The 15,260-nt window shown below is 37.0% G+C and overlaps 1 protein-coding gene across 3 annotated transcripts in view; it reads right to left on the bottom strand.

Annotated features, from left to right (window-relative positions):
* Positions 1-971: 971 nt before the first annotated feature.
* LOC132156105 (breast cancer anti-estrogen resistance protein 1-like) overlaps positions 972-15,260 on the bottom strand; it is an 88,799-nt gene continuing 74,510 nt past the window's right edge. For 2 of the 3 annotated variants that reach the window (XM_059564964.1, XM_059564963.1), the window contains exons 3-7: positions 12,080-12,223; positions 7,182-7,292; positions 4,215-5,432; positions 3,040-3,126; positions 972-2,626 (exon numbers count right to left, since the gene is read on the bottom strand). In XM_059564964.1, coding sequence (XP_059420947.1) covers positions 2,114-2,626; positions 3,040-3,126; positions 4,215-5,432; positions 7,182-7,292; positions 12,080-12,223 — 2,073 coding nt within the window. In that variant the 3' untranslated portion in view covers positions 972-2,113. The remainder of the gene's footprint in view (positions 2,627-3,039; positions 3,127-4,214; positions 5,433-7,181; positions 7,293-12,079; positions 12,224-15,260) is intronic. The other variant, XM_059564965.1, reaches the window with a different exon arrangement.

Raw genomic sequence — 15,260 nt, forward strand, 5'->3', positions numbered from 1 at the left:
AGTAGACCCCACCCATATTCAAATAATTATTTATAAGTTGTAAACCTTGTCTGCTAATCTGGGATCAGTTTGTTTAAAAAAAATGTCTTTGTTGTTAAAAGCTGCATTAACGCAATTCTGAAATCTGTGATCTGCCAAAGGATCATCTGTGAGTGAATAAATGCTCACCATAATCATAAACGCACTGGATAAAATGTCTTATTTACAATTCTTTAAATTATTTTTAATTTCTTTAATTTCTGGTATGAAAGGAATTGCCATTTCAATCTTTAGAAAAATGAAAAACATTTCAAATCATTTAACAACCCTGTAATGAATTTGGTAGCTTGTGACAGCAGTATACAGTAAGGAAACAATATTATTTGAATGTCTACGCAGTATAGAGGTTGCACATTTAGCTACAGTATACAGTTGTGTTCCAGCCTGTTTCCTTCCTCTTGTTCTACAGTAATAATAATAGTATACTTTATTTGCAGCTATAGTGTTTTATAAATGCTGTCCCACTTATTATAGTTCTTATGTCTTCATAATGGAACCATAAGCACAATGGGACACTGCACACTCTTGCTTCATTGATTGGGTTCTAAAACAGAAACAGGAATGGAAACACTGTGCATGGTTGTTTGGTTGTTGACCACTTTGTTTAGTTTCAGATGAGAACCAGACATGTGATTGGCATGATGATCAGTTTTCTATGTCAATTCACATCTATATTACATTGAGAACTATTTGAACAGTTTATGAAAACGTATTAAATGCATATGTTTTAAATTAACTTGCATCAAAAAAAAACATGATTAATAGCAAGATGGATTTTTTTTAATGAAAATATATTAAACATACATTTCCAGTTATGCAATTTACAGTAACATATGTCAATATCATTCAAAACCTTGAACACAGATTTGAGAACAGAATAACAGTACAACATATATCAGGTCACTGTTTGGCTTAAATGCTTCTTTTTTCCTTTCTTTTTTTTTCAACTGGATAAGGACTTTGACTATATGCACAACAACATGTTGCAGTACTTAAAAAGTTTAATAAATTTCATTAAACAACTTTTCTGACATATTCTTAAATTGAGAATACAACCAAGCAGACAAGGCGTGGGAAGTTGAGGCATGTGGTTCAGGTCTCCATTCAGAAACGGATGCAATGGAAGAAGAGGAAGTTTTACAGAAGCTGGTTTTGGATATAGTATATTTGTGCACTAACCGTCTCAGTCTGTGTTGGATGAGGTGTGATATCTGAGACAAAGGACATAAATATAATCAGAGGCTCTCGGGATGTTGTTGCCACAATGCACCCGTCCAGCAGGAATTGGCACAACAGTGTAGTTCAAATGACGCTGAAGGACTAAATATCTTCTAATGAGCATAATCAGATCTCAAATAATGACATGATGTGTTGTCAAACTAGCCTAAAACATGCCAGAGAGGCGCAGCCATGAGCAGGCATTTGAGAGCTTACAGGTAGGAAATATTTCATTTTGCAAAAATGTCAAAAGTAGTCCAAGTTGGATGATGTGTTCTTCACCGCTTTTTGTTGCTTTGCATTGTTAATATGTGTAAATAAGACTTTCACTGTAAATAAGAATGTCTCGTGTCTGCCAATAGGCTCACTCCCAGAATGCTTTGTAATTAGCCTCTTTGAATAACAGCAACAGCAAAAGGATAAATGTAAGTAAATTGCTTCCAACAGGCACAGTTCATAAAAAAAGCCTCCATTGTAGATCTTCTGTGGAAATGGTTGCACTTCTACTGTACATACACATTTAAAACCTTAAACACCTTTAGTCAGTATCTCATAATGATGACAGTTATAATAATCAGAGCAGTAATTACAGTTTAGCTATGCATAATGTGTTAAATCTACTCTTTAGATACTGTCCTTCTTGAGTTCCTCAACCGTCTGCATTTGCCCCATTACACTGTCCCCAGCATACAGCATCTTAAATATTTACAATGATTCATTTACAACCAATGGCTCTGCCCATTCATCAGTTTGTCCTTTGTGGAGATAAAAAGCTTGTGGCACAGGGTACATTTGTCCAGTGAGTTTAAAACAGGCTCTGTGCCTGGACTGTCCCGGGGCACATTCACCCCTGCACTCATATGGCCAGTAGCTGACTGAGCGCCATGCGGAACTGCTGGGTGCAGCCAGCGAGCTCCCGCACCCTCTCTGTCATGTCTCTCGCAGCCCCTGGTGAGGGGTACTGCAGGGCTGCTGTCTTGGTGCTGACCACAATGTCTTTGAGCTTTTCGCATAGTGTGTTGCTGTGCTGAGCTACTCTGGTGCGAACCTCGGGAGACTTGGCTTGCCTGGAGAGCGTGTCTCCAATGAAGACGAGCTTGTGAGCGCTGAGGATGACGAATTTGCTGTGGGCGACGAAGATTTTGGGCGGCTGGTTGTTGTTGATGGAGGAGTAGAACGCGTCGATGGCATTGGTGAGCGTGGTGATGTTGGCCTCGCACTGCTCCATGTAAAAGAGTAGCAGCTGCCGGTCGCCCGTGCACAGCTTACTGCGTGGAGTCTGAGGGTAGTGAGAGGGCGGAGTCCAGGCCGAGATGTCATTGTTGATTGGTCGGGAGACCTCCTGCTCCAGTCGCTCAAACTGCTTCAGCTGTTGGGGGACATGAGTGAGTAATACTGTATTTAAAAGATGAACAAAAAATACTGTTGTAAAAAGTATTACATGTTTGTTAACATATGTATTTATATAAGACTCAATTATTTTTTGGATAATGCACAACTACATGTGACTTTGAAAGGCATCATGAAGTATATAAATAAATAATAATTTATATTTAAATTTATGATTCATGATTTACAAATTTATGATAAATGTAAATTATTTTGTATAAATACCATGATGCTGGTCATATTTGAAGGCTTAAATTTTTTGTGTTCTGTGATAAATACATTTATTTGTGCTATTTTATTAGGTGAATTTCTAAATTGTTAAACTCCCTCAAAAAATGATATTTCGTCACTTTGTAGAGAGTGTTGTGAATAAGATGTTATATTCTCATATACCTGTTGTTGTTCCAGCACAGTCTTATTGTGTTTGATGCTCCCTTTCTCTAACAGCTGTCTTTGGTTCTTTTCAAACTCTTCTTTACCCTAAAATAGAAAATGAAAATAAGTTTTGTAATGAATAAATAGTTTACTGTCTATGGATAGGTGGGTAGACAATTGTAATGTAGGTTAAAAATGTAAGTCACAACTTTAAAGCAAAAAAGTACAAGATCAGGTTAAATTACTTGTGCATAAGCAAATAATTTTGATGAAGCCACAACCAACATACAACTGTTCCCACTGTTTTAAAATAAACAAAATTGTATCCCCATCCATCGAGTTCTTTCAATTAAATTAATGTGCACTGAAAAATGCCAATTTAGTCCACCAGGGGGCAGTGTAATATCACTGTGAAACTCAACACATTTTCAGCTGTGGAAAATATTACAGAAATCCTATGCCAATTTAAACATGCCCTTTCTGATTTATCAGCTAAAATGATTTTTAAAGCAACTTAAATATATCTATCTGATAATTAAATTGCACAATTATTGTAGGTAAAAAAAGTGTTTGTCTAAAACACTGTGGTTGAAAAGACCAAATATGGTCATAGCTTTCACAAAACTATTAAAAATAATATAAATATTATATAATATATTATATAGCATGCTTTTATAATGAAAATTATAAAATTAACAATAAATCATACAATGATATATACAAAAATTATATATAATAAATAAAATATATAAAAAATAAACTATACACACTAAGGTCTGTTTGCATTGCGATATTGTATAAACTAAGCAGGTTTTTTCTTCATATTTTCCTATTTCGCCTAGGGCCCCAAAGAAGCCAGGACTGCAACTGGAAAAAAAACATATGCATGACCTGACTGAAAGATGAAGGAATATCTGTGTGACTGAACAGAATTCATCTTATCTGCTCAGTTTCACTGGAAGTTTTGACAGAACCACACAGCAGATGTGCAACAGCTTGTGCTAAAGGAAGATGTATGTGGGCTTTAGGAAACATCAGGTCTGCACATGCAATCATAGTGATTGATGAAAAGGCCTGAGGCTTGACACATTAGGGATTGCATGGGATGCATGTAGTCCACTGATTATATCAGTGACAGAGAACATACACCTGGATACTGTTCTCAAAAGATAATGACTTTATATTTAGTGTACCTGTAAATGGACATAGTCGTAATCCTCCATCCAACCCTCCTCTGTCGTCTCGTACGGCCTGTCTGGAGTCTCTTCCTCAGCTGAGAACTTGGGAGGGGAGGGTAATGGGCGGGACTGGATGTTAGGCCGTTCAGGTGTGCCTGACTGATAGTTTGAGATGTTGTTGTTGTTCGTCAGCTGACCCAGCATGTCACCAGTATGAGGGACAGGCGGCAATGGTGGTTGCTGCTGTTTGTTTGTCCGTTTGAAGAGCAAAGAGGCATTGCCATGGAGAAACGATGCTAACTGCTTGGTGTCATCGGGCACGCCACGAGCACACATGACCAGCCGGTCTAGGTCGTCCCCACCGGTGCCTGTAGAAGGTGCCATCAGAGCCGCTGGGGACCAGCCCAAGGAGTCCAGCGCCTGACTGTACCTCACCAGACCTTGGAAGGCCTCCTCCATCTTCTGCACCTGCTTGCTGAGCTTGGTCTGCAGTGTACGGTCGGTGGCCTGGGTGGCGTTGGCTACGGCCCCTCTGGCGAACTCCAGCAGGTCCCTGACAGCCACACGTATGCGGTCCACAGCCTGCCGGATGGCAGGGAGGTTGGACTCCATCTGAGTGGGGCTGCGCCAGTTCCCACTGATGAATGACATGAGGAGGGACACTGAGCTCTCCACGGCCTGTTGTTGACGGGACAGTCGCTCCATGGCCTGGTCTAGATCAAGGAGCAGCAGGCGGCCGGGGCCGGAAGAATCCCGTACTGGCACCATGTCTAAAGAGGACGTTGAGAGGTTGCTGCGGGTGCTTCCCGTGCTGGAAGCTGACAGGCGTTTGAAGCTCACAGTGAGCTCCTCGGTGGCTGCTGCGTCACGCACCACCTGCGGAGGCACATCGTACACATAGTCGCCCGATTCTTCGCCCGCTGGTCGCTCGCGGGGGAAGTCATACACATCTGCAGGATGGTGGTCCTGTGGGCTGCCCTTTCGCAGGCTGGCAGGGATGTCGTAGATCTCCTGGCCCTCAGGCTGTCGTTTTCCTATTAGCTGAGGAGGAGGAACATCATAGACATCCTCTGGTATGGGAGGCTCGGGACCTCCTGGGATCTGAGATAGATAGGCCTGGTTGTGATTCTCCAGACTCGTCATCTTGGCAAAGTGAGGAGGAACATCGTATGTTTCCTCCCTGATTGGACCATCTGGAACATCTTTGCTGACAGATGGAGGAATGTCATATACCTGTAAAGAGAAATAATGTGTTTACCAAAACTAGCCTTGTATTATCATAACTGAACTCATTAGGGATGTACATATATTAAAATTCTGGCCAATACTATAATACCAATACAATCATTTTAAATGATAAAATGAATTTAATCATCACAACATTATAATATTATGTTTAATAAATAGTAAAATGTTAAAAATGGATATGCATTTTGAAATTTGCTTAAGACATTAAATAACAGTGATTTTAAATTATTAGTGTTTTATAGATCAACTTAAAGTAAGCTTTTATCCAAACAATCAATGTTGTTCTATTTTCCTTGATTTTCATATCCATTAATTCATTTATGAATTATTTATTTATATTTTGTGTGTTAATGCTTATATTAATCCTCATCATATATTCATATTCAAATACTGTTACTCTTTTTTTAATGTATATTCACTGCCCGAGTAATAATGTTTTTTTTTTTTTTTCTTCAGAATTAGTCATTAACGGTACTAGATGTTCTTTTCTAGGAACAGTTTTTTGCTATATTTGTTCTAAATGTGTGGTAACTATATCTAACCTAACATTTATTTTTAACCGCATCGTTTGACTGCTCACGGTGACCTAGTCTAACTTGACCCAGTCGAAACAACAACTTATGACATTTCTGACATAAACACCAGTTTGGGAGGATGTAGGTTTCCTGCATATATATATATATATATATATATATATATATATATATATATATATATATATATATATATATATATATATATATATAATACTAAGTTTCTTTTGCTTTCCCCCCTCTCCTTGCATTCTACTTATATCTTACTTCTTTTGGGCTTATCTTCTGATATTCACTACTTCATCCCTTAGATATAATCATTTTGAATGCTTTTGAATGCTTTGTACAAAATAGAGGAAATGAACATGTCTAAAGTTGGATGATAACCAATAGACGCTTTTTTTTATCTATACACATTTATAACACTAAACTGTACTTTATGTTTTATTACCTTGATATCAAAACACAGGAAACCAGATAATGCTAATGGCAGATTTGACATCTTTGTCACTTCTAATCTGCATAATCAATCCCTCAATACGTTTTTCCTCTCTAGGAAAGTCATATAAACACTATTGTGGACTTCTTCTTTGCTATTAGAGCCGATGGGAAAATATATATATATATATTTGTTGGAGCTTCCCTTCACTAATAAAGGAGTTTACCAAACTAATGACTTCTGCTTCTGAGAACCCCTTAAATGTGAAAAGGGTCTATATGGAACCCAAATATAGTGCACTTCTAGAATCAGTTTAAAGTTATACACACTTAGTATTTGCTTAGGATTTTTGATCACAGTTTGAAGGTGTTCCAAGTAACATTAAACATCTCTACTCCCTAACAGATGTCACTGAAAAAGGTGTCCTGTGTGACTGATGAGCCAAGTGAATCATTTTACATTGTAGGGTTTGCTGTCATTGGGTTGGTTGAGATGTCATTAGTGGGAAGAGTTTTGGAGGAAGGTGTTTGTAGCAGATGGCCTAATTCAATTTCCAAGTCTGGCTAAAGGTAGCAAAATAACGGAAATCACTTACAGATCCTATTCTATTGTATTTCATCATTGTAAGACCATCAGTGTTGTTTTGTTTCAGGAAATACAGATCTCTTTAACCCCCATTAATGTGCCGATCAAAGGTGTAAATAAAACCAGAGTGTAATTGATTTGTGTCAGTCCTGTACGGAGACAAGAATGGAGTGTTACCGTTTGTTGGTAGTGTCGCTGGCTCATGTCCACACTAGGTGGAGTGTCATAGATCTCCTGACCATCTCTACTGGGTGGGCCTTTCATAGCCATGGGAGGAGTGTCATAAACCTGTGACCCAGAGAGAAACAGGGTCAGAAAGACATCAAACTCATTTGCTAGTTTTAATAAGGTACGGTACAAAATTGAATTAAATACACATTCAAAACAAAGATCTGTGGCTATAAGTAGATCTGACCTGTAAAGGAAATAGCTATTTAATAAAAATACGGTTAGGGATACAAAATAAATCGAAATTTGTGTTAGTTGAAAATAATCTATCCCTTGTTTTTTCTTGCATGTTGGAGAAGAATTGGGATTGAGGGAACCGGATGAATGGGGGTCGGAGGGAACACTCCAACTGATGGGGAAAGATTACAGGAGCACGACCTCAGACGGGACAGCTGAAGGAAATCAGCAGTGCTGCAGAGATGCTGACCTCCACCTTCACCCACAACCTCTCTTTTTCTTTGCTACCTGTCCAGTGGCTCTGTGGTCAGGTTAAGACTTTGAACATGCGCGATAGTAAAGGAGTTTTTTGTGGAGAGCCTTTAGCAGAGGTATGCAGAACTAAAAAAAAAAACCTCCATGCCTTCATGACCATTTTAACAACAAGGACAAAGATCACATTTTGTGAAATATTACCAGCTATGTTGTCCCGTGGCAAACTACTCCGTACTGTCATAGTTTTATTTATTAATGTCACTGTAACATATACTACATACTGTCTTTTATGTACACCAAGGCTGCATTTATTTGAAAAAATAAAAATTTAATTAAAAAAGAAATAGTAAAAACAATAATATTTTGAAATATTGTTGCAATTTAAAAATAACTGTTTTCTATTTTAATATATTTTAAAATGCAATTTATTCCTGTTCTGGCAAATCTGAGTTTTCAGCACTGTAGTCTTTACTGTCGCATGATCCTTCAGCTGAACTGATGAATATTTTTGTGGAAACTGTGATACATTATTTCCATATTTTTGATGAATAGAAAGTCCAAAACAACAGCACTTTTTTATATAAATCTTTTGTAACGTTATAAATGCTTTTAATCTCACTTTTGATCAATTTAATTTGTCCATGTTGAATAAATAGTTGTAAAAAAAATCTTAATCACCCCAAACATTTCAATGTTAGCAGAATTCAGATATTTTATAAAGACATATATCCATTTATGTTAATGTATGACAAATTTGACCCAAAGGTATAGTAAAAATAAACCTCCCAGCATTGAAATATCATGTACTGTACTCCTGTAGTCTTATATATATATATATATATATATATATATATATATATATATATAAAAATTCAATTAGAGACTAACCCTACCCACCAAGCAGTGTTGTGCATGAACACGTTCAATGAACGACGCTCACTGAACACGTTCATATTTTCGCCGAACGCTGAACTGAACGAATCACTTTTCATACAATGAATGTGAACGAGAGCGGCGCTCACTCTGGCAAATGTCAAAAAGACAGGAAAGTTTGCTTAACTTTTTCAAATACGCTGGACAGTCAGATCCCAAACAAGCAAAAATCGTTTCCGCTGATCAAAAAGGAGACCACGGTGGACACAGTAGCCTAGTAGGCTATCGATATCTCGTTATTTCGACATAATAAGGGGACATTCTAATCTGCATTAAGCCACATTAAGCGTTCTTATAATGGTTTTCTATGGGAGGAAAATGCTTAACCGTTCATTTTATGGGCTCATTTGATTTTTTGTACATAGCATAGCCTATTTGTTAGGATTTTAGTATCATAATGATTAGGCTAATAAATGCACGCACAATTATCCGTGAACTTGATTTGAACAAATGCCTTTCAACTTGTGTGTGCAAAATTCAGAATTAAATTAATGTGCAGAAATTTGTACAAATATAGAGTAGGCTATGTAGGATACTATACTGTTGTAGCCATTAAAAAAAGCGTGTTTCATATTTGTTAAAATATTATATTTTTTTTTTTTCCATTTATGTTGATTTATGAAAAGCGAACAGCACGACCGAGTAAGATAGGATGCGCAATATGAGACATGGAGCGGGTCCGACATGATTTTGACCGTTGAAGTTGAAGTTGTTATAGAAAGCCTTTCTTTAAAGTGAATTTCGTTTTGTATACATTTAACAAATGAACGTGAACTAGTTCGTTTTTAGATATGTGAACTTAGTTCATTTTTTTTTTTAAATGAACTATGAACATGAACTAGTTCATTATCATCTGTGTGAACTGAACTTTGAGCTAGTTCTTTTTAAGTATGAACTGGCACAACACTGCTCTCGAGTTTCAGAAATTGCTATAAATGAAGTGTTACTTCCTGTCCCAATGCTCTGTCAAACCTGTGACAACTGATATAAATATGACAACATGAACAAATAACCACACACACGCACAGACTCACAGTGCTTGAATGTTAGTAAAGGATTAAAACCCAATGAACGTTTGATAGTGCTAGCAGTAAAAGTGTGATTTTTCCACTACTGCATCTGATATGGGTGAAATGAGGTCAATGGGATTTGGATTAAGATGAAGTTTAATCTTGTCTGAGATAGAGTAAGTGTCACACACACTTAGTGACTGGGAAATCTAAGGATTGTAATGACAGAAAATGTATATTACAAAAGCATCTTAGACACAGACTTCAGATGATTCTACAGCAAACGCCTGCTTGTAGCAGTAATCATTGTTTATAACAGAAACACATCACCACGTATTACTTCTCTAAGATAAGGATGCTATGCAGCTGTCAAACATCCATTTAAACAATCTGTACCTTTAGTAACAACAATAATTTCCCACAGAAGAATCCTTATATACTGTATGCCTTTAATGTGTATTAGGGACTTCTGAAGTACTGCACCAATCCCACACATCCTTACATAAACACCATTAGCATTTCTAATGCTGGCCAAACAATGGCTCTCAATCTGCTGTGCGCCCCCAGGAGAGCCTGCAGTCAGAGACGAAGGCAGAAGAACCCATGAATACCAAAACCTCTCACTGAACATCCAGCAGCCGCTGTGCCAGCTCCATTTGATTAAACAACCGTGCCTTTTTCCTCTGTATCGCTGTAATCTGAGAGACGCTGATTTGTTACAATGAACATTGTAACAAATCAGCGTCTACAATGTTACAATGAAGTGGTTTGGCTTGCAGCATTTTTGGTCAGTATGAAAAATGTAGAATTTTTTTAACAGTTTGTGCACGGTCTTTTGGTGTAAAAACCTGAATTCTATTCCTCTGATGAACCGGATTAAGGAGATGCTAACTATGCTGGTACACCACTGCGTCATTTAATCATGCATAACTTAAATACCTGATTCTTTTCCCTAAGCTTTAATATATGGTAACATCCTCCATAACTTAGCATTCCAAAATCTGTCAACAAAAAACTGTATTCATTGTATAAAATTTTTTGTGTTTGGGCTATCATTTCTTACAGTAATTTGCTTGATTCAATAAATGAGACTAATGAATTAGATGATTCTATGATTGAGTAAACAAGGGCTAAAATAATGCAAACAGCATGTGTAAATAAACAATGCTATCAGCTGCCACATTCATTCTTTTTGAATTCCATCCAGTGTCTTTTTTATGGTAGTTTAACACATTTGTGTTTGTACATTTCTACTGGTAATACTGTTGTGTTCTGGCACACAAAATGATGAGTGATGTGCCTCGTCTCATCTGCCTTGTTTAGTCCACTCCTCTGTCATTTACAGAATATGCTCAGGTCTTTCCCATCATCCATGTTTCTCTTATTCTTTCTGTATGGCTGTGCTGCAGGCTCCGTATGTGTTGGAATTTTGTGGCCTTTGCCGTGAGCCAGGCTTTGTCTGTCTCTCTCTGCTCTAGTGTGTTTGTGTGTGTGTGTGTGTGTGTGTTGCAGTGTGCTGCACTCAAGGACTGATCTCACTGACAGCACATTCCCTACACACACAATGCACACACACGTGCACATACAGGGATGCTTCACTCACACATACAGTGCTGACCTTCTTTTTGGAATGCCTCCAGACACTGAAATATCTACTTTTACTGCAAGTAATGCATGACCTCATCTAAAAATAAGCATTCAATCATTGAGCCAACAGGAATATAAGGAATAAAGGAATAAAGAGAGGCAATGAAAGAGCTAGCAAAAGAGTGAAAATGAATGAAAGATGGAAAAACAGGATGAAAGCAAGAACAAATGAAAGTGAAAGAGTGTGAAAGAAACAGAAAAAATAGCACAAAAATGAAAAACAAAAGACAAGAAAATGAAATAAAAATTTAAGCAAAAGGAAGTGTGAAAGAATGTGAAAAACAATGTGAAAAAAAATCATTGAAAAGTGAATGGAAAGAACAAAAAAAGAACAAAAAAAACAAAACAGTGAACATAAAAGAACAAAAAAGTGAATACAGTAAATCAAAAGAGTCAGCAAAAGAAAGCAAAGGTCAGTGAAAAAACAAGAGGAAAGGGAAAACATTAAGGAAGATAAAGGAAGAGTGAAAGAATGAAAAAAATTAAAAGGTAAGAGTGAGAAAGAAAGAAAGAAAGAAAGAAAGAAAGAAAGAAAGAAAGAAAGAAAAAGATTTTATATTCTCACTGCTTGTATTAATAAGAGTGGAGGTTCTTCACTGTGTATGTGATGATCGTCTATCTCACACACACTGCAGATATCTGAGATACACTTAAAGAATATTATCATCAATTACTGGCTCATCCACAAATTACTAGATATCAAATGACCTTTAGGTCAGTGTAATGACCTTCACATGGACATTAAAGTGCATATGAAACTCAACACAATAACATAATCAGTGCACACAGGGCCATGTGATGCTTCTGTTCAGATGAAATCTTTACCTGTTGACTGTACTGGGAGCGGGTGGGCGGCACGTCATAGATATCCTGGGAGGGTGGGAGGTGTCTGGGGATGTCATACTCATCCTGTTCATTTTTCCCCGTGTCATACACATACATTTGACCAACCCGTGTGGGAACAACCACCTAAGAGAGAAAAAGAGGAAAACAACTGCATGAGAATGGCTAGGCATATAAAGGAGGATAAAGATGCTGCTCTGATGGCGCCATTCATACCAGGTTAACACAGACACTACTACAACAAATCTGGGGTCTCAAAGGTCACCGTGGGAACAGGAGCCGTCCTTTTGTCCGCCTGTTTACCTTCTGTCTTAGGGTTTGAGAACTGTGTTGACCGTGTGAGACTGGGAAATGAAAACAAGCTACGACCCCATATTTGTACAACGCCTGAGACAAAATACCAATCACAACACACACTCAGATGAGCTGTTCACAACATTTGCAGCTAATGCACACTTATAGAATACTGTGATATTTGGAATGCAAGACATATCGGTAGCATATTATTTATTAGCCAATATTATTATTATTATTATTTTGTTATCTGTCAATATTAGATATTTAATTGTCATTTCCTTTATTTATATATTTCAATCAATACAATAAATATATGGTCACATTAGTGAAATTTCTCCAAAATGTCATGAAAAAAGTATATTGTCAAACTAAGCAGCTCTCTGTTGGTCAACTTGATTTCGCATGACCAACTTAACCTTAATCATTGTTATTAGAGGCTTATTAAAAATTATTATTTATATATATATATATATATATATATATATATATATATATATATATATATATATATATATATATATTTTTTTTTTTTATATTATTATTATTATTATTATTATTAGCTGATTCTGTTTATTTAACTGTACATGCTAATTTCTTGCATTTTTACATTTAGATTACCTTTGCTGTCGAAGCTCACTCACTAAAATTAGTTTCTTCATTGGAACATATTAAGAGAAATTTAGCATTGCATTACTTGCTCGCCAATGGATCCTCTGCAATGAATGGGTGCCGTCAGAATGAGAGTCCAAGCAGCTGATAAAAACATCACACCTCCATCTATAATATTGCTTCTCCAGTGGAAAAAGTTGTCTCTTCTGAATCTGGAGATCATTTACAAGCGAAAACAGTCCAAAACAGTTCTAAACAAATATGTCGGTGGATTTCTTTTAATACAAACATGCAGTTTTTCACTTCACAAGACTAAGATTAATTCACTACAAGTCATGTAGATTACTTGTGGATTATTGTAATGTTTTTATCAGCTGTTTGGACTTTCATTCTGACGGTACATATTCACTATAGATGATCCATTGGTGAGCAAGTAATGCTATGTTCCAATGAAGAAAACTAATCTTGGATGGCCTCATAGTAAGTACATTTAATTTAATTAGCAGTCTAATTTAGTGTGTTTTATTATTTTTATTTATTTATCTATTTACAAAATAGTGAAGAATTCTAATATGGTGCCTTTCAATTTTTTATAAAATGGATAGTTCTGGCTCTAAGTGAATTTACCACAGTCAAGGAGTTTTGTTCAGCATGAAGCAGAGCAAAATCACCGTAACACATTGCCTCAAGAGGTTTAGTGCTTTAGTATGTTAGTAATGCACTCTGCCCTCTGGAAAACAAGTATTTGATCCTGAATTTAAAACATGTATGGACAGGCAGCACTGGTTTGTGTGCACTGGTGAGGTGTGTACTGTAATGATCAAGGTGGAGTGAGCTTTATGTAGTTTTCATGATTCCCTGCAGGCCAGTTAAACATGATTGCTGGCCTTTACTCATAACAATGAGTTAATGAGATTATGCGAGCTTTCATTCTCACTCTTTTTCTCCCTTTATCAGTTCACACCAGCCAGTCTATAGGAACGCATTGTGCCAGCCTTGCGTACGGGCATCACTTCTCACATACTAAACAACAGATACTGACACGGATGCTCATCATGGATGCAGACACAGATCTGTAGAAGTCACTCAATAATCCCAGTACTGGTGAATCTCATATGACCAAGTCATACTACACCCACAAATCAAAATAAAGAAATAAGAAAATATTTTTTGCTTGAAGAAAATAAAGCAAATAGGAGCATTAAGTAAAATGTAAGTTAAAAAAATTATTAAAAATAAATATGTTATTGCAGTTTTTTTACGGTCTTAAAAATGAGAATCAAATGTTTGAAATTCAAAGAAGAAATGTACTTAATTTACATGAGAATGGAAAAAAAATGAATGGTCTTAAAAATATGGTTAGTTTTTGTGCAAAATATAATTTCTAGATCTGCAAGAGTCCTCACTTATTGTCAGGGAGGGCAAAGTACTGCTGATTAACCACACAGACTCAATGAAGCTTTTCTTTGTGAGGCGTTCATGCTTTGTTAGATTAAATCTAGTGACTATGGTAACCAGGCACGAGCGACGACAAGACGAGCACAATGGAAAGCACAAGTGCACACATGTAAAATGCATTTAAAAAAACTATACTGTCTGCCCGACACAGCAGTGTTGCTTGTCATGTATGGAAAGTGCAACATAAATAAAGAAAGAAAGGCTAATGAAAATCCCAGAGATCTTGTATTAATATTTACTCTGCCACTCACACAACCTGTCACTTTAGATGTGACATCCCTGCTAACCATACAATTAAGCCGTTCTCATTAAAGAACGCTGGCAGTCTGTAACTGTTAATTCTCATCTTTCTTTCTCTCTCTCACTCTCTTTCTCTCGCTCTTCACCTGTCTCACCCCTCTGCCCGATTCTTGCCCCTTTTTTTACTAAATGGCAGTGCAAAATCGATGATTAATTTCTTCAGATGTTTTGTCGGTGAGTTAAAAGCATGCTATTGGTGTGATTTATTAGAGATACCCTGTGACCGTCGACCACCTCGTCCCATCCTCCAGACCATCCACACACTCAAATGCATTCTCCATGGTGCTCTACACACTTACACACACATTAAGACTGATCTGCAAGTGTTTCATCTGACACATCCACACGTACACAACCTCCGGTGCCGTCCCACTCTTTTTTCATTTTCACTTAGCCTAACTGACACAAACAAAAGTGAATCTATTTCCGTATGTATGTGTGTATCTATCTAGACATTTATCTATCTAGTTAAGCCAGTATTTGTCTAACCATACATCCA

Source organism: Carassius carassius, chromosome 13 (genome assembly GCF_963082965.1).
Source record: "Carassius carassius chromosome 13, fCarCar2.1, whole genome shotgun sequence".
Taxonomy (NCBI): domain Eukaryota; kingdom Metazoa; phylum Chordata; class Actinopteri; order Cypriniformes; family Cyprinidae; genus Carassius; species Carassius carassius.